This window comes from Oncorhynchus mykiss, chromosome 17 (genome assembly GCF_057628025.1).
Source record: "Oncorhynchus mykiss isolate SJ-2025 chromosome 17, ASM5762802v1, whole genome shotgun sequence".
NCBI lineage: Eukaryota > Metazoa > Chordata > Actinopteri > Salmoniformes > Salmonidae > Oncorhynchus > Oncorhynchus mykiss.
In genome coordinates, this window is record NC_143038.1 from 48,501,833 (window position 1) to 48,522,093 (window position 20,261).

A 20,261-nucleotide genomic window follows, 5' to 3' on the forward strand; every position below is an offset into this window, starting at 1 on the left:
TCGACTGGTATTTGCATTACAACACTGACACACTCTGACTAAAATTGGTACTTCTAATCATATTGAGAAGAATAGGGGGCGCCCCAGACCAAGTTATTGTCAATGTCTGGGACCAATCAATAGGCCTAAAATGTTGCTTAAAAACAATTACATGTTTCTTTCTGATCAAAAGTAGATCCTCATTCAAGGTAATGAATTTCGACTTTCTCATGTCTCATGTTATTTGATAATGACTCTTTGGATATGCATACACCCACAGAGTTTATTTGTCACAATACCGAAATACGAAAACGGCTACTCTGACGCTCTTCGACTCCACTCGGACAAACTCGGGCTTAGAAAGTTGGCATGCTCCCTCCCAGTCCGCCGGTTGCTCGGAGCTCGCGGTTATGCGCGTCTAGCGTCGGATGATTACGCGAGGGCGGTGCCAAGTAGGAGATAAGCGACGACGAGAACCTCACCGGTAGTTGCATCCTTTGCTTTAACCATTTATAAGCACCTTGTTTAGCTACCGTTAGCTGTTTATACCAACCAGCTCACAAACAATTGCTGTTGTTGTTTTTTGTATGTCCCGAATTACATTCATATCTGTCAAAAATTCGAAACGGAAAATAAACCACATTATGGAGACGGAGATACACGTGCCTGTGGGGTCGCCGGTAATTCGAAAATTCCCGATTTTCGTGGAGGAACATAACGTTACCGATGGGGCAATGAAGCTGATAAAGCAGCTTCGGCCAGCGTGGGACATAAACCATGTCAAGACCAAGGTAAGTTCGACATCTCTCCACTGAATGATGCGCCAACGCCATGGCCCATCATCACTAGCTAGCTAACTAAAGTTAGCATAACTATCAGACCAGTCCAGGGGCCTTGATATATTCCTCGTCCCGTGCATACATTTAAAACATCTATTTCGTGCATCACACTGGCTTTTCTTGCATTTAGTTACTTCGTTTGTAGTTATTCAAGCTGAGTTCTAAGCTAGTGGTGTTAGCATTTAACTAGCTGTCAGTCACTACGCCGTTCTTGGAGACTTAAGTCGAATCAACAACGAATGTTCATGTCTGTATTCTGTGCTCCATGGATATGTTGACAAAAAGGTCATACGTCTCCCTTCGTGTGGTTTGCCGGCAGACTAGACGCTTTGTTGCGTATTGCTGCCTTTCACAGTTTGGAAAGTGCATTACACATTTGTTCACAAAAATAAATTGCACCGCCGTCTAACTGTATATACTATACTACCAGTCAAAAGTTGACACACCTACTCATTCAAGGGTTTTACTTTAGTTTGACATTTTTTAAAACATTGTAGACTAATAGAGAAGACATCAACTATGAAATAACACACATGGAATCACATAGTAACCAAAAAAGTGTTAAACAAATCAAAAAATATTTTATATTTGCCTTGATGACAGCTTTGCACAATCTTGGCGTTCTCTCAACCAGCTTCATGAGGTAGTCACCTGGATTTCAATTAAAGTAGCAGGTGTGCCTTGTTAAAAGTTCATTTGTGGTATTTATTTCCTTAATGTGTTTGAGCCAATCAGTTGTGTTGTGACAAGGTAGGTGAAGTATACAGAAGATAGCCCTATTCGGTAAAAGACCAAGTCCATATTATGGCAAGAACGGCACAAATAAGCAAAGAGAATCGACAGTCCATCATTACCTTAAGACACGAAGGTCAGTAAATCCTGAACATTTCAAGAACTTTGAACGTTTCTTCTAGTGCAATCTCAAAACCGTCAAGCGCTATGATTAAACTGGCTGTCATATGAGGACCGCCACAGGAAAGGAAAACTCAGAGTTACCTCTGCTGCAGAGGATAAATTCATTAGTTACCATCCTCAGAAATTACAGCCCAAATAAATGCTTCAGAGTTCAAGTAACAGACACATCTCAACATCAACTGTTCAGAGGAGACTGCGTGAATCAGGCCTTCATGGTCGAATTGGTGCAAATAAACCACTAAAAGGACACCAATAAGAAGAAGATACTTGCTTGTGCCAAGAAACACAAGCAATAGACAGTAGACCAGTGTAAATCTGTCCTTTGGTCTGATGAGTCCAAATTTGAGATTTTTGGTTCCAACCGTGTCTTTGTGAGATGCAGAGTAGGTGAACGAATGATCTCTGCATGTGTGGTTCCCACCGTGAAGCACGGAGGTGTGGTGGTGCTTTGTTAGTAACACTGTCAGTGATTTATTTAGAATTCAAGGCACACTTAACCAGCATGGCTACCACAACATTCCGCAACGATATGCCATCCCATCTGGTTTGTGCTTAGTGGGACTATCATTTGTTTTTCAACAGGACAATGACCCAACACACCTCCAGGCTGTGTAAGGGCAATTTGACACAAAAGGCAAGTGGAGTGCTGCATCAGATGACCAGACCTCCACAATCCACTGACCCAAACCATCTCAATTGGGTTGAGGATGAGTTGGACCGCGGAGGGAAGGAAAGCAGCCAACAAATGCTCTGCATACGTGGGAACTCCTTCAAGACTGTTGGAAAAGCATTCCAGGTGAAGCTGGTTGCGAGAAAGCCAAGACTGTGCAAAGCTGTCATCAAGGCAAAGGGTGGCAACTTTGAAGAATCTAAAATATAACATATATTTTGATTTGTTGAACACTTTTTTTGGGGGGGGGGGGGGGGGGGGGGGGGGTTACTACATGATTCCATATGTGTTATTTCATAGTTTTGATGTCTTCACTGCCATTTTACAATGTAGAAAATATTAAACTAAAGAAACCCTTGATAGGTGTACTGTGTGTATATATACTACTATCCCTAACACTACTTGGCCCCAACAGATCTTACACCAGGCCTTCAGCCTGGGAAGCTAGAACCCCTTCTGTCAAAACCCCTTGTAGTTTTTCTGCATTAAAACTTCTTGGCGCACCCATCCCTTTAGCGGGATCATTTTCATCAACACCCGCTGAATTGCAGCGCGTCAAATTCAAATTAAATTACAAAAAATATTTAATTTTCATGAAATCACAAGTGCAATATAGCAAAACACAGCTTAGCTTTTTGTTAATCCACCTGGCGTGTCAGATTTCAATACAGCCTTTCGGCGAAAGCATAACAAGCGTTTATGTAAGAACATCTCTCTCCTTAGACAAAATATTACCAACACTAGCAGCCAAGTAGATTGGTCACGAAAGTCAGAAGAGCAATAGATTAAATCGCTTACCTTTGATCTTCAGATGTTTGCACTCACGAGACTCCCAGTTACACAATAAATGTTCCATAAAGATGACTTTTATATCCAAAATACCTCCATTTGTTTGGCGCGTTATGTTCAGAAATCCACAGGCTCGAGCGGTCACGACAACGCAGAAGAAAATTCCAAATAGTATCCGTAATGTCCACAGAAACATGTCAACCGTTTTTCATAATCAATCCTCAGGTTGTTTTAAAAATATATAATTGATAATATATCAACTGGTACTGTCGCTTTTTCAATAGGAGAGGGAGAGACTATGGCTGCCCCACTCTGTACCGCAAGCAAAACTCTGCGAACACCCGGCTATCCACTGATGCAATGTTATCTTTCTCGCTCATTTTTCAAAATAAAAGCCTGAAACTATGTCTAAAAACTGTTGACACCTTGAGGAAGCCATAGGAAAATGAATCTGGTTGATATCCCTTTAAATGGAGGCAAGGCATCCAATGGAACAGACAGCTTTCAGGAAAAACAGCACTTCCGGGTTTGATTTTCCTCAGGTTTTCGCCTGCAATATCAGTTCTGTTATAATCACAGACAATATTTTGACAGTTTTGGAAACTTTTAGTGTTTTCTATCCTAATCTGACAATTATATGTATATTCTAGTTTCTGGGCCTGTGAAATAGGCAGTTTCAAATGGGTATGTTTTTTAGCCAAAAACAAAAATCCTGCCCCCTACACTCAAGAAGTTAAAATCTCCGATACCCAAAAACATCTCTGCTGCTGCTACTACCAATTCAATCTTCTTGGATTTCCTTTCCATCTGTGCGGTACAATTAATGATCATAGCAATAAACGCCAAGAAACCAACCTTGCTAATACACAAACTGTTCGGGTCACTGTACTGGCCTACTACTCACAGGGATCCTCTCTGGCTCCCTTACCCTTTGCCCACTATCCTCTACTTTGCATTAAAACTCAGGACAGACAGGGTCTCCTCAGTCTTCCTCTCGCCACCGGGTTTGCATTAGAGGTCGTCCGATTAGTTTCAAGTTTTCATAACAATCAGCATTTTTGGATGCCGTTTATGGCACGAGGAGACTGCGTGGCAGGCTGACCAGCTGTTACGCGAGTGCAGCAAGGAGCCAAGGTAAGTTGCTAGCTAGCATTAAACATATCTTCTAAAAAAACAATCTATCTTCACATAATCACTAGTTAACTACACATGGTTGATGATATTACTAGTTTAACTAGCTTGTCCTGCATTACAGGCAGTTAACCCGCTGTTCCTCGGCCGTCATTGAAAATAAGAATTTGTTCTTAACTGACTTGCCTAGTTAAATAAAGGTAAAATAAAAATATATATAATCAATGCGGTGCCTGTTAATTTATCATCGAATCACAGCCTACTTTGCCAAACGGGTGATGATTTAACAAGATCACTGTCGTTGCACCAATGTACCTAACCATAAACATCAATGACTTTCTTAAAATAAATACACAAGTATTTATTTTTAAACCTGCATATTTAGTTATAAGAAATTCATGTTTGCAGGCAATATTATCTAGGGAAATTGTCACTTCTCTTGCGTTCAGTGCAAGCAGAGTCAGGGTATATGCAGCAGTTTGGACTGTGTGAAGACCATTTCTTACTAACAAAGACTAATTTGTCAGAATTTTACATAATTATGACATGACATTGAAGGTTGTGCAATGTAACAGCAATATTTAGACTTAGGGATGCCCCCTGTTCGATAAAATACGGAACGGTTTCGTATTTCACTGAAATAATAAAACGTTTTTGAAATTATAGCTTCCAGATTTGACCATATTGACCATATTAATGACCTAAGGCTTGTATTTCTGTGTTTATTATAATTAAGTCTACAATTTGACTGTGGTCTGAGCGATGGTAGGCAGCAGCAGGCTGGTAAGCATTCATTCAAACAGCGCTTTCCTGCGTTTGCAATGCTTGAAGCAGAGCCCTTTTTATGACTACAAGCCTATCAACTCCCGAGATTAGGCTGGCAATACTAGAGTGCCAATAAGAACATCCAATAGTCAAAGGTATATGAATTACAAATGGGATAGAGAGAAATAGTCCTATAATTCCTATAATAACTACAACTTAACTTCTTACCTGGGAATATTGAATACTCGTTAAAAGGATTCACCAGGTTTCATATGTTCTCATGTTCTGATCAAGGAACTGAAACGTTAGCTTTTTTACATGGCACATATTGCACTTTTACTTTCTTCTCCAACACTGTTTTTGCATTATTTAAACCAAATTGAACATGTTTCATTATTTCAGTTGATCCACCTTAACACGGAACCCAAACCGGCCGCGCGCGTGCACCATCGTGCAGAAATGTATTTTGTCCCAAACTCGGATCACAACACGCAGGTTAAAATATCAAAACAAACTCTGAACTAGAGGTCGACCGATTAATCGGAATGGCCGATTTAATTAGGGCCGATTTCAAGTTTTCATAACAATCGGAAATCGGTATTTTTGGGTGCCAATTTGCTGATTTATTAAATAAATAATAATAAACATTTTTTTATTTGATTTACTTACCTAAATATCTGGCTGAGCGGTGGTAGGCAGAAGCAGGCGCGTAAACATTAATTCAAACAGCACTTTCATGCGTTTTTGCCAGCAGCTCTTCGTTGTGCGTCAAGCATTGCGCTGTTTATGACTTCAAACCTATCAACTCCCGAGATGAGGCTGGTGTGACCGAAGTGAAATGGCTGGCTAGTTAGCGCGCGCTAGTAGTGTTTCAAACTTCACTCGCTCTGAGCCTTGGGGTGGTTGTTTCCCTTGCTCTGCATGGGTAACGCTTCAATGTGGTGGCTGTTGTCGTTGTGTTGCTGGTTCGAGCCCAGGGAGGAGCGAGGAGAGGGACGGAAGCTATACTGTTACACTGGCAATACTAAAGTGCCTATAAGAACATCCAATAGTCAAAGGTTAATGAAATACAAATGGTATAGAGGGAAATAGTCCTATAATAACTACAACCTAAAACTTCTTACCTGGGAATGTTGAAAACTCATGTTAAAAGGAACCATATGTTCTGAGCAAGGAACTGAAACGTTAGCTTTCTTACATAGCACATATTGCACTTTTACGTTCTTCTCCAACACTTTGTTTTTCCATTATTTAAACCAAATTGAACATGTTTCATTATCTACTTGAGGCTAAATTGATTTTATTGATGTATTATATTAAGTTAAAATAAGTGTTAATTCAGTATTGTTGTAATTGTCATTATTACAAATATATGTATTTTTTTTTATCGGATGATTAATCGGTATCGGCTTTTTGGCCCTCCAATAATCGGTATCGGTTTTGGCGTTGAAAAATCATAATCGGTTGCCCTCTAATAAGAACATCTAATAGTCAAAGGTTAATGAAATACAAATGGTATAGAGGGAAATAGTCCTATAATTCCTATAACTACAACCTAAAACTTCTTTCTTACCTGGGAATATTGAAGACTCATGTTAAAAGGAACCACCAGCTTTCATATGTTCTCATGTTCTGAGCAAGGAACTGGAACGTTAGCTTTCTTACATAGCATATATTGCACTTTTACTTCTCCAACACTTTGTTTTTGCATAATGGGGCGGCAGGGTAGCCTGGTGGTTAGTGTTGAACTAGTAACCGGAAGGTTGCAAGTTCAAACCCCCGAGCTAACAAGGTACAAATCTGTCGTTCTGCCCCTGAACAGGCAGTTAACCCAATGTTCCTAGGCCATCATTGAAAATAAGAATTTGTTCTTCACTGACTTGCCTAGTTAAATAAAGGTAATAAAAATTAACCAAATTGAACATGTTTCATTATTTACTTAAGGTTAAATTGATTTTATTGATATTTAGTTAAAATAAGTGTTCATTCAGTATTGTTGTAATTGTCATTATTATAAATAAATAAATGTCGGCCAATTAATCGGTATCGGCTTTATTGGTCCTCCAATAATCGGTATCTGCGCTGAAAAATCATAATCGGTCAAACCTCTACTCTGAACCAATTACATTAATTTGGGGACATGTCGAAAAGCATTAAACATGTTTGCTATTTTACCTCAAATGCACAAGGTCCTCTACTCTGACAATTAATCCACACACAAAATGGTCAACCGAATCGTTTCTAGTCATCTTTCCTCCTTCCAGGTTTTTTCTTCTTTGAACTTAAATGGTGATTGGCATCTAAACTTTCATAGTATTACCACCACGACCGACAACACAGTTCGTCTTTCAATCACCCACGTGGGTATAACCAATGAGGAGATTCACGTGGGTATCTGCTTCCATAAACTAATGAGGAGATGGGAGAGGCAGGACTTGCACCGCGATCTGCGTCACTAATAGAACTGACTTCTATTTTAGCCCTTGGCAACGCAGACGCTCGTTGACGCAATAATTTAATAATATAGATTCCAAAATGTATTTTGCACGATCGCGCACAGGACGCGAGCGGTGTAGTCAGGGTATAACACTCAAACTCACCCCAGTTATCACTTCTTTCAGTGGCGCTCTACTCCGGAGATCAAAGCAGGACACCACTTTTTTCAGAGACTCGAGACGAATAGCACCCTCTCCCTCTGCGCAGCAGACACACCTCTGGGTACTTTGACCGAATTGACAGACCCCAACTTGTTCTTCACCCAGCCTGATACCACAAACAAATCAGCCAAAAGGCATGGATCCACTTTCTCTGTGAATCGTATTCCCACTGGGCCATAGTCGTCTCAGGCATTTTCCTGATCATTTGGGTGGCTTGGAAGCCTTCACCTCACGACGTAGGTTCTTTCTCCTCATTTTTGTCAAGATCAATTTCAAGTTCACTCTGTCGACTGGCCAGGGTCTTCTGGTGCGTAAAATGCATTTTTCTCTCCTGTACTTGATCCAAAGGAGAAAGTACTCTGCTTATATTTCAGTCAGTTCGGGTTTGGACCTCGTGCCTTTTTGCCTCACTTCTACTTGCCATCCACCCATTATTACCTCGCCTGGTCCTCGGACATGACTTCCATCTCCGTTTGGGACTTCAGGAAACTTAGTATTGAGTCGCCCACTGATGCCATGCTTGCTCATCCAGACGTCGTTCCAGAACAACTCCATCTGAGTGAAGCATCATTCATACCTTTACCTTTCAAGATGTGGCATATTTTAAGAACATGTTTGAAGGACACAGTTAAGTTATAGCAAAGATGGCTACTGATGGGTTGTTATAAACATTGCTTTTAGAACTGAACATATTCCAAATGAAACGAGACTCTCAGATGCAGAGTGCATGTTTCATGTCTGAATGCCATTTTTAATTCATCATTAGATCTTGATTAGCAGCATAGCAAAATGATCATTACATTTTTGTTTTCTCCACAAAACTCCTTCGAGACTTCAGTCAAATAGTTTGATTGGACAAGATGTCACATCTAAATGGACGAATGTGAAAGGAGAGCACAAAGTGGTTGTATCAAACGGTCCTGGCCCCACTGATTGAGGGAGCTCCTTCGATATCAGAGACCTGCTCACAAACGATTTATCAGACATTGACACTTACACACGTTATTCACAACCTATCAAGGAAGATATCTGCGCAAAAATATTTCAATTGAATTCAGTTGATCAAAATGCCATGATTATAAAGTGAACACCAGAGTGAACAGTCAAAAGCTCCTAGCTAGCTATCGCATTTGCATTCCCCACTGCCTCAATAGCTTCACGTAAGTACAGGCACTTTGTAAGCTGTCCTCTCAGATAAGATGGACAGTGTAGTGGCAAAACAGTGTGCGTTTCCAGACGATTTCAGTACCCTGTGAGTCACCATTGTCAGATAACCACATCATATCCCCATCCTTAATTGCCTCACTTCTGATCCCCGACAAACACCTAACTTGGGCTTCACGCACACACCCACATAAGACACGACTCACCCCCAGCTACACACTCACACACCCACATAAGACACAACTCACCCCCAGCCTCACCCCCAGCTACACACTCACACACACACACACATAAGACACAACTCACCCCCAGCTACACTCACACACCCACATAAGACACAACTCACCCACAGCTACACTCACACACCCACATAAGACACAACTCACCCCCAGCTACACACTCACACACCCACATAAGACACAACTCACCCCCAGCTACACACTCACACACCCACATAAGACACAACTCACCCCCAGCTACACACTCACACACCCACATAAGACACAACTCACTCATCTCCATACCAACTGGAGTTATGATGTCCATTGATAGACACTCTTACTGACAGTTGTGGCTGCTTTGTGGGATATATTGTTGTCTCTACCTTCTTGCCCTTTGTGCTGTTGTCAGCCCAATCATGTTTATACCATGTTGTGCTGCTGCAATGTGTTGCTACCATGTTGTCATAGGTCTCTCTTTATGTAGTGATGTGTGTTTTGTACTATATTTTGAATCCCCGTCCCCGCAGGAGGCTTTTTGCCTTTTGGTAGGCGTCATTGTAAATAAGAATTTATTCTTAACTGACTTTCCTAGTTAAATAAATATACCTAGGCCTATTTCTGACCCTGTGTGATGTCTTCCACGTTTAGGGTTCCTGTCGGGGAAAGGGGAAATGGATTATTCACTGGCACTAAGCAGTAGGTAGGCCTGCTATCGGGTGAATCTTGTATCTTGTCAGCTGTTTTATGGCAATGTGTTTGTGACGTATGATGATGACACTAATGGTACATGACACACTGGTTTCTTTCGGGCCGTGAAGAGCAGGGACGATAAACCCAAAATTACCGACACTGTTTACTCATTTTCAGTGATTTTTGCTGCACAACATTCCTGTAGATTGTTCGAAAACCATTATTCGGTCAACAGTAATGGAGTATGCATTATGTTGATTCCTGCTATGAAAGTATCTCTGTCCCTGTTTGGCTGTCGGCTGCTGACTCTCATTCCCCCTTCTCACTCTGTGCATGGAGGAGGGAGAGATGCATTCTGAGAAGCAGGATTGTTGCTAAAAATGCTATTGCGGGGGAAAATGCAGTGTTATTGTTTACTCCAATTGGTGGTAGGGTTTGTGGGGAATAATAAAGGTTTATTCAAAAAAAATAACACAAAAATAAGTGTGTATATAGATAGATATAGATAGATATAGATAGATGGGCGATTGGAGGTGATGCAGACAATTACATTGATGGAAGCAACAATCTTTCTGCAATATTAAGCTGATCCACACCTTTAAAAAATGCTGTTGCGGGGAAAAATGCTTTCAAAGCAACTACAGTTGTTCTGGAAAGTTTTTGTAAGACATTTGCCTACATTTACTGATTACTCAATTAGACTACATGGCTAGCAACAATGTCATATATAGAGTTAGCAATCTAGCTAAGGGTTTCGAGTTCCCACTTCCTCAGGTGGTGAGTAATGTAGCCTACAGGTCAATAAGCACAAAGATGTTAGCAAATTCTCTGAAGAGCTAAAAATAAATCGGATCATTCTGGATCCTATTTTGACAGGTTGCTCATCAAAATATCAATCATGCATTTCCTGGATATGTTAGCTTACTTTTTTAATCATCGGCTACCATCTCACTTGTCTGACTTGGCACTGGCAAAAAAAAAAAAAAATTGCAGCGCCCAGCTGCTAATGTAAAGTAACTATCCAGTTAAGAAATGTTTCATCGTTGTGTTATCGAGCAAAATAGTTACCTTTATCGCGATATGACTTTTTGTCCATATCACCCAACTCTAGCGCCCCCCCCCAAAAAAAACAATTACGCTCAATTATTTGTCGCTGATTTATGGTTGTCGTGAAAAATTTGTCAATTTACTGGGATGTGGATTTGTGGCCATATCGCCCAGCTCTAGGGCCTTGCTAGTGAGACTAACTTCCCACTCTTGCCTAGTGCTGACAAACTTAGACATGTCTAACTCCAGTCATCCTGTGTTTGGTACATTGAGGCCAGAATGTGACTGTCTCTCTGTGTGTGTGTGTGTGTGTGTGTGTGTGTGGCTTAATCTGTGTTTGCCCCCCCCCCCCCAGCCTAATACAGCCCCCACCAGGCATGGGTACGTGCGAGAGAGATGGAGGACAAACTGAGCGAGAGTGGGAGGACATACTGAGTGGTAGACTTATACAGATGGAGAGCTGGGAGAACGTGTGAGAAACTAGTTGGAGAGAAGTGAAGGTTGGGGGGGGTTACTGGATCTGAACTGACTGAGCCACCTGGACAGGATTTGGAGGGGGTCGGGGGGCTTTCTGTTACTGTAAATATCTAGTGTCCAGTCCCAAACATCCTGCCCTCTGTCCCTACAAACACCAGAACCTACCAACACCCCAGTCACATCCCATTCCCATCACCTTTGACCTGCTTATTATCACACATTAATGCCATGTGGCCTTCTGCCAATTCTGATGTGTGTGTGCAAGAGATACTTTGTATATTTTGCGTGTTTGACTGTCTATGGCCTCATGAATGGCTAGAAATGGAGAGAAGGGTTCTGTCTCAACAGAGAAGATCAATGCTCTGGAGAAGGTTTTTTAATTTGTAGCCACAATAAAGTGATAGCCTACTAAGATATGCAGACGTTCTGTTCTCATTCAAAGAACACGTCACCTAAAACAGAATGTTGGTTAATAATTATCCCAGTTGTGTTGGAGCTTATTGCCTGTGATATGTGGAGAAACTCCCACACACTGAGACACGATGATCACAGGTCATAGTGGTGCATTGTGTTCTGGGTCTGTGTAGACTGTCACGGGATAAGGCAGTCCAAAGCGGTATACGTGTGTGTGTGTGGTCATAACATGGTGCCGGTGTGCCCAGCTCTCTGGTCAACCATGCTAGGAATGCCAGCTATGTAGGGGTGGGCGGCCAGAGAGCGGGCCAGTGTGGATGGGGCTAGTCGCTCTGCAATCTCTAGCTTTGGGGATGGATATCTGCCCACTGTAAAATCACTAGTCCAGATTGTCCACATTCCAGAGAGCATGAATATGGTAAGTCATTAGCCATTGGGTGGATCTCAATGGTCAGAAAGGAGATGGGGAAAGAAAGCCACATGTAACTAAAGACTACACATGCAGACCATGACTTCCTGTGTGTTACTTTCTCCCCCAACAGTAGTCATTGAATGAAGTGGCTGACAATGCAAACAGCTTCCTTGTCTGGGTGCCGTTAAACAAGTAGCCTAGCTGGAAAGCCCTTGCCCTTGCCCCAGTTGTCCAGCTTCAGTATAGACAACCCAGAATACTGTACCTATCTCAGCTCATAAGATAAGCTAGTCAGACCTTCTAGGAAATGACTGTTGTGACTCCTTCTCATGGTCATCTAGGCCTATGCTTCCTGATATGACTTCTGGCAAGGACAGGCTTGTGCCTCAACTGACCTAGTGACAGTTAACTAGAGTAGACTCGACTAAACTATACCTTCACTGGTGGGGAAGGGGGATACCTAGTCAGTGTCTTCCCCATTTAACCCAACCCTCTGAATCAGAGAGGTGTGGGGGGGGCTGCCTTAATGGACATCCACGTCATCAGCGCCCGGGGAACAGTGGGTTAACTGCCTTGCTCAGGGACAGAACGACAGACTTTAACCTTGTCAGCTCGGGGATTCGATCCAGCAACCTTTTGGTTACTGGCCCAACACCCCTAACCGCCAGGCTACCTGATGCATTTTTGCTGTATTAATCTCCCTCTCTCCCTTTTCTCAGCTCTTCACTGATGGGACCACTAATAAGCTGGTGGGTTGTTATGTGGATGCCAGTCCAGAGGACGTGGTTCTGGTGCGTGTGTATGGGAACAAGACGGAGCTGATCGTCGACCGAGACAACGAGCTCAAGAGCTTCCAGGTGCACCACACACGTTCTCAAGAGCTTCCTGGTTCGCAAACACACACACACACACACACACACCGTTTACAGTTCACACATTTGACACTTCAGAGCATTTCACTATCAAACTCAGGAACTAAGGGCATCCATACTGGTAGCCAAGTTCAACTCCCTGTGCGTGGACCCATATGCAGGCTACTTCCTGGTGTGTCTTATGAGGTCATCAGTGTCTAATCCTTTGCATGTCTTTCCAGGTGCTACATGCTAACGGCTGTGCGCCGCGCCTCTACTGCACCTTCCAGAATGGCCTCTGCTACGAGTTCATGCAGGGGGACGCCCTCGGAACACAGGACGTCAGGGACCCGATCTTACTCAGGTGAGGACATTTTACTAGAAAACCATCTTCAAGCTGATCCTGGTATCTGTCTAGTCTGCAGGGTAAGCCTGGTTTGATGTGTAAATATACAAGCTCCTAGCGTAGCTGACTGCTAATGAGTCCAGGGGGACTGCGACTCTAGGCAGCCCTAAGCCCTGTTGGCTGCACCATGGAACTACAATAAGAACTGTGTAGAGTAAACACCATTTAAAAGGTCAAACAGTCAAGTAAACTACTTTTTCATTGATCCGAACAGGATTCAGGACACAAACCTATTTTTGGGGGATAGGAGTCATTCCGTAATGATTGTCTATTTCATCATACTTGCAGAATGATGTATTGTGTGTTTGTGTGTCCTCAGGCTAATATCCAGGGAGATGGCTCGTATCCATGCAATCCACGCACATAACGGCTGCATCCCCAAACCCAACCTGTGGATCAAGATGAGGAAATATTTCTCTCTGGTCGCCACGGAGTTCACCGAGCAAGCCTCCAACGCCAGGTAAGAGGAACCTGAACACAATACTCTGTACCAGTTAACCTGAACACACACACAAACACACACTTTGGCCCCCTCTTACTCAAGAAGGTATTTTCTTAAAACAGTTTACTGTTCATATATGTGCTGGCCAGCTGTCTCCCAGTCCTGTCCTCAATGCCTGGGTCTGCTATTAAGTCCTCTATACAGACTCCTATATAAGTGCGATCATAACAACAGGGTAGAGGTGGATTATGGAGGCGGAGGTATGCACTGGGATAACAGATGTTTGCATACCACTTATCAGCCTGCCTAGAATGCCTGGGTAATGTAGCGAGCTAATGCGTCATTCAGCCAGCCTGCCTGCACTGTACAAACACACACACATGTAGACTCAACAAGTGTGCCCCAGCCAGCACTGTCAGAGGAGGCTTCTGTCTTCTTGTGGGTGGGTACTGGCTGCTGCTCTACCCAGCCAACAGCAGAGATCTGGGCAGGCAGGGAGAAGAGAGCTGGGTGAGGCTCTGGGGACTTGGCCACTCAGTTGGCAAGAGGTGGCCTAGGTAGATGGTCCTCGGTGGTGATAGGCCATGGGGAGGTAGGTTACTGCTAGTATTGAGCAGTCCAGCCAGTAGTTGCTGTACTACTAGTGGAAGAAGGTTAGAGGTGGGAGGCCCTGGACAGAGGGGTGAGTTAACACACTGGGAGTCGGTCAATCTTCTGGATGAACGCTTCAAGCCCATTACCACACAGGACAATGTCCGTTTCCCCTCAGCACTGCTCCACTGGGCACTCTGACGCTACACAGTACACACACACGCACTCCGTGTCTGATTTTAAACATGATCCTTTTAAGATAAAGACTAGCAATAAACCAACTGTCTCCCCACTTCCTCCTGTCTCCCCACTTCCTCCTGTCTCCCCACTTCCTCCTGTCTCCCCACTTCCTTCCTGCCGCCTCTCCCTTCCTGCCCCCCCCCCCCCCCCCCATCTCTCCAGGATCCAGCAGGAGGTGCCCAGCCAGGCAGTGTTGGAGCAGGAGATGGTGTGGATGAAGGAGCACTTGTCTCAGCTGGGCTCTCCTGTGGTGCTCTGTCACAACGACCTGCTCTGCAAGAATATCATCCACAACAGCAAAGAAGGTGAGATATGTCATCAGTTTAGAATATCATCCTCATCATCCACAACAGCAAAGAGGGTGAGATATGTCATCAGTTTAGAACATCATCCTCAACAGCAAAGAGGGTGAGATATGTCATCAGTTTAGAACATCATCCTCAACAGCAAAGAGGGTGAGATATGTCATCAGTTTAGAACATCATCCTCAACAGCAAAGAGGGTGAGATATGTCATCAGTTTAGAATATCATCCTCATCCACAACAGCAAAGAGGATGAGATATGTCATCAGTTTAGAATATCATCCTCATCCACAACAGCAAAGAGGGTGAGATATGTCATCAGTTTAGAACATCATCCTCAACAGCAAAGAGGGTGAGATATGTCATCAGTTTAGAACATCATCCTCAACAGCAAAGAGGGTGAGATATGTCATCAGTTTAGAATATCATCCTCATCATCCACAACAGCAAAGAGGGTGAGATATGTCATCAGTTTAGAACATCACCCAGGTGATCATCCACAAACTCGCATCATCCACTTAATTATAACATCCAAATATTACTGATTCCAACCTCTCCATTTTCTCCAGGCCATGTCCGGTTCATAGACTATGAATACTCTAGTTACAACTATCAGGCCTTTGACATCGGGAACCACTTCAACGAGTTTGCTGGTAAGAGGAGATACATGGGCTGTATCTTAGTCATGACGTGTGTGTGTGTGTGTGTGTATATGTATGTAATGTGTGTGTGTGTGAACCTGTGTGTTTACAGGTATGAGTGAGCTGGACTATGGGCTGTATCCTAGCCGTGAGATGCAGCTGGAGTGGCTGCGTGTGTATCTGCAGGCGTACAAACTGTCCACTAAGAAAGGAGAGGAGGTCAGCGACAGAGAGCTGGAGAGACTCTACATACAGGTCAACAAGTTTGCTCTGGTGAGGAACACACACTCTCTCTCTCCATCAGATGACTTGGTAGATGCTGGGCTGAAACTTTGATTAGTTTGACCCTGTCTAACCTTTGACCTCTCTGTAGGCATCACACTTCTTCTGGGGCTTCTGGGCACTCATCCAGGCCAAGTACTCCTCCATCGATTTTGACTTCCTGGGGTAAGTGTGTTTGTGTGTAATGGTCTCTTGTGAAGTGATGTTAAAAGCTGTTGGTCTGCCTGTCTGCCTGTGGTGCATGTGAGTGAAAGGGATCATTTAATGTGGATGACAGACTGAAAGACAAACCCTGCAGCACGGTCAAGCTCTGTGGTACAAACACAGTTTCCACAAACACAGTTTCCACGAACACAGTTTCCACAAACACACACGCAGAGAAAGCTGACCAGTAGAGAAAGAGGGGAGAGGGCCTGTGAAAAGAGAAATAGCGGTCTCATCTTGGGCCTGCAGAGGTGAAACTGACCCTGGTGGTTTGAGTGTCTGCAACCCAATCAGTCCTGCAGTGACGACAGAACTGTCCCCCCCCCCCGGTCACCTGTATAAATGACATATTGCGCTTGACAGTTTAACAACCAGTCAATTGGAGCTGTCTGGGCTATTGTTATGGCTGCTATTGGATACTTGGTGCTCTCATTAAGTCAACATGGAACTCTCTTCCGCTCTCTGTCAACACTTCCTTTCCCCATCTCTTCCCCCCCCCTCCCCATCTCTCCTGCAGGTATGCTGTGCTGCGTTTCAACCAATACTTCAAGACCAAACCTGCAGTGATGGCCCTACAGATCCCAGAATGACAGGAGAAGAGAGGGACCCCATCACTGGCACTGACCAGTGGAGCAGACACACTTTGAGCAGGAGAGGGCTGTGCTGGGGGATGAGGGACAAAAGTTGGGGTTGAGCATTATTAATGGGGTCGAGGGGTGGGGTAAATAACATTTAGAGGGCCGAGTGTGGATGGACCACAACATTTTTTCCAAACTCGGTCCCTGGCAACAAGCGCAAATACTATTTAATTCCTCTTCAACTCTGTCCACCTCTGTCTCACCAGTCAAGCTCATCAATATTCCACAAAACAGCCTGGGGTGGTCTGTGTGTAAATGTGTCTTTATTTATTTATTCTGTGAAGAATTGATTGACCTACTGATGTAAGATTAATTCCCCAGGCAGACGGGTAGCTGAAACACTAGCTGAGTCCGGGAGCATTTGGTGCCAACATGGAGAACAGTGTGCAGACAGTTCTGTATTTATGGGCTCTGAGTTTTCCCTGTGGTTGTGTTCAAGGCATGTAGTGTAGGAGAGAGGGCAGCCAGCTTGTCCTTAATGTAGGCACTGATCTGAGAGGATTTCTTAAGCAATATGGTCATGGTTTCACCATGAAAATAGTGTATTCATTCAACTCAGATCTACACGAAGTGGCTAGGGGTTGACGTAGAACTGACGTTTTAGTTGCTCTGCAGTGAAGGTGGCATTGCCGTGTAGGTTAGAGGGGCTAGCCATGGCAAGACAGTGATATGGTCCTTTAATAATGTCTGTGACAGCAGAGCTGCCTCTGTGGCCAGGAGCAGCTTTGCGTCACTGGTGCTAGACTTTAAACCACTCGCTCTGTTAAACTTTGCACTCAGACTACTCTGAAAATCACAACCTCAATCACCCCTGCCTTCCCCAGTATCTGACCCCTCTTCCTCCCCCTTTCTCTCACCTCTCTCTGCCCTATTACACTTCCTCCTCTCTCGACTCTCTTGATTGGCTGAGGTGGTGGAGGGACTTTTGCCTGAAGTGCACATATTCACTGTAACATCCCAACCTCCATCCATTCAGTCATAACTTCCCTAAAAAGGAGCCAGAATCTTATACAATAGGTTATTGCGTAAACTGTCAGAGCCAGTGCTTTAAAGGGTGTGGAATCACTAACCCCAATGTTGTTCTGAAGCTTATCAGGATGTGAGTGAGGTGGCCAAGGACAAGACAGCAGGGTGAAGTCCACACTGAGCCAGCAACCACTTCCTTCTCTGACTGACATCATGATCTTTGGAGGAACTCTAACACCTTTCTTTATCCCGGTCCCCCCTCCCTTCCTCTCCAGCCCTCTCAGATCAGAAGATCAACATGTAAGGGAAAGTAGAGGAGAGGTGTATTAGGATATCATAAGCCTGTCCTGTGATCCCTGGCTGTCTCCTGTTATTGACAGGGTTAATAATTCACCAATATAGGAGGCTGCCAACTCTATGAAGGTGTTGAAGAGAAGGACTGTTGTGATGAGTCACTAGCCATGCTTGCCAGGCCTCTTAGTGACAGTTCCCCTAGCACACTCCAAAATGTGTTGTCTGGCTACACGGTGAGACTGATGAGCAGCCTCTTGGCTCTCAGGAGAGCTTGCCTTTTTGTCCCTTGTCACTAGCTGTACAGGCAGGCAGGGAGGGTAGATACCATTTTCACCAGCTCTTGTCCTGGAGAGCTACAGTCTAGACACATGATTCAACTAATCATCATTATCCTGGTTCATTTAATCATGTGTGTTAGTGCTGGGCTGGAACAAACCTGCACACCCTGTAACTGTCCAGGACCAGGGTTTTTGACTACTGGAATAGTGTTAAGCAGAGCATCTGCAACATAGCAGTAGATTGATGCAACAAATGGAAATGACTCATACTTGATGTAGGATTGTGTCCATTCTATACAGTACATTTCTATCGGCAACATTCCAAACCATTTATGTCATTGAGTCAGCGGAATTGGTTGAGAGAATCTTGGTGTTTCCTAAATGGATGGTCAAGGCCCTCTTGTATGCATTTTTAAAGGCCGTTATGGACAGAGACGACACTTTGAAAGGCTTCAGGTGAGTCACAGCTCACCACCAACTGTTCTATGTCAGCCCAGGGTTGAACTAACAGGTGACCAAGTGCAATGAATTCCTGTTTATCGTAGATGTACATATGTGAATGTGTTTCCTTTGAGTTGACCATAACATTTCAGTGAGACTCTTAACTGTATTCCTGTTAGGGTGCATCTCAACCGTCTTAGAGTGGATTCCTTTCCTTCATCTACACTAATAGGAAACAATTAGATGGATGACAAATGAATCCACCATATTGCTTTCATCCTGTTTTCAGACGTGTGGTGCTTAAGGAGAGAAGAGGGAGACACTAGGTGGAGACTGACCATAAGAGTATGAGGGAGACACTAGGTGGAGACTGACCATAAGAGTATGAGGGAGACAAGGTGGTCGAATGTCAAGATGTTCTATGCACCAAAGCACTCCTGGTGGTCTGTGGTTACATTCAACTAAACTAGTCTGCTAAGCTACAACAAACAGAAGTGGCAACATAGGTTAATGGTTGAGATTTGTGATTAGAAAGCAACAGCCTACTTCATGCTAGCATGGCCAGATGTCTGCTTCCTGAATGCACAACCAAAAATGACCCTGGGTTTCATGGAAATGCACCCCACTTATTGAAGTGGTAGACCAACTACGGCAGGCTAGGGCTGCTTTCCTATTCTTAAATATGCCCTTAACTCCCTTCACAAAATGTAAACGATATGCTTATTGCTACTACTAGTCGTTTTAGAAACTCCCTCCAGCCTAACACCTATCCAATCCTCTCAGATCTTTGAGGCCAAGCCAGCAGGAGCGGGTTCAAGAATCGCAGTGCCCGTAGGTCTACTAGTAAAATCTATAAAGTAGAGTTTTTATACACTACTACAGCACATGCCTTCACTGGACAAACGTTGGAAGAGCTTTGAATGTGTCCTAGAAGACTTTACATTTGAAGTAAAGGAAGTAAGTTCCCCATTTAGAAAAATAGCCAATAATACACAATGTAGGAAGTTAAATGTGCACTAATGTTGGACTTGATTTTATTCTTTCAACATAACCCTGTGGATATGTGCTGACTATGGAAGGGTTACATCCTGACGGTGGTATTTGTAGACTAGAGATGTGTTGAAGGGTGTATTCATGTTTTCATTTGACCTTTTCTATATACACATACCAAAATGGTTAGCTTCATAAGGCTTGCAGTTCATTTGCAAATAACTTAAACACTACAGAAAACTAGATTCTACTTTCTCCATATTTTATTTTTTGGTGAGTGTAGGGAGTCAGCAGTTGTAAATACTAAGAAATACTGTGAATCTGACTGTACAGTGATCCTCCACACTTGAGTGCTGGGGAGAGTAACATTGGTCAGTAAATATTTCCATTAAAACGTTGAACTATTTGTTGTGTATGTGAGTGACAGAACACCAACCTTGAAGGGGTAATACGTTTTGGCTTCACTAGTTTCCTGCGACCTGTCTGGCCCTGGGAATACCACCAAGGGGCTCCACTACTGAAGA

The 20,261-nt window shown here is 43.6% G+C and overlaps 1 protein-coding gene across 2 annotated transcripts; it reads left to right on the forward strand.

Annotated features, from left to right (window-relative positions):
• The first annotated feature begins 317 nt into the window (after positions 1–317).
• Positions 318–20,143, forward strand: LOC110494394 (ethanolamine kinase 1). 2 transcript variants are annotated; one of them, XM_021569402.3, is made up of 9 exons: positions 318–770; positions 12,890–13,027; positions 13,264–13,385; positions 13,747–13,887; positions 14,863–15,005; positions 15,573–15,656; positions 15,757–15,917; positions 16,018–16,091; positions 16,648–20,143. In XM_021569402.3, the coding sequence occupies exons 1-9, from the start codon at positions 567–569 to the stop codon at positions 16,718–16,720; spliced, it is 1,140 nt and encodes a 379-aa protein (XP_021425077.3). In that variant the 5' UTR covers positions 318–566; the 3' UTR covers positions 16,721–20,143. The 2 variants fall into 2 exon arrangements, with proteins under 2 accessions (XP_021425077.3, XP_090060429.1); XM_090204303.1 differs by lacking the exon at positions 15,573–15,656 and having other exon boundaries at positions 359–770.
• Positions 20,144–20,261: the final 118 nt, after the last annotated feature.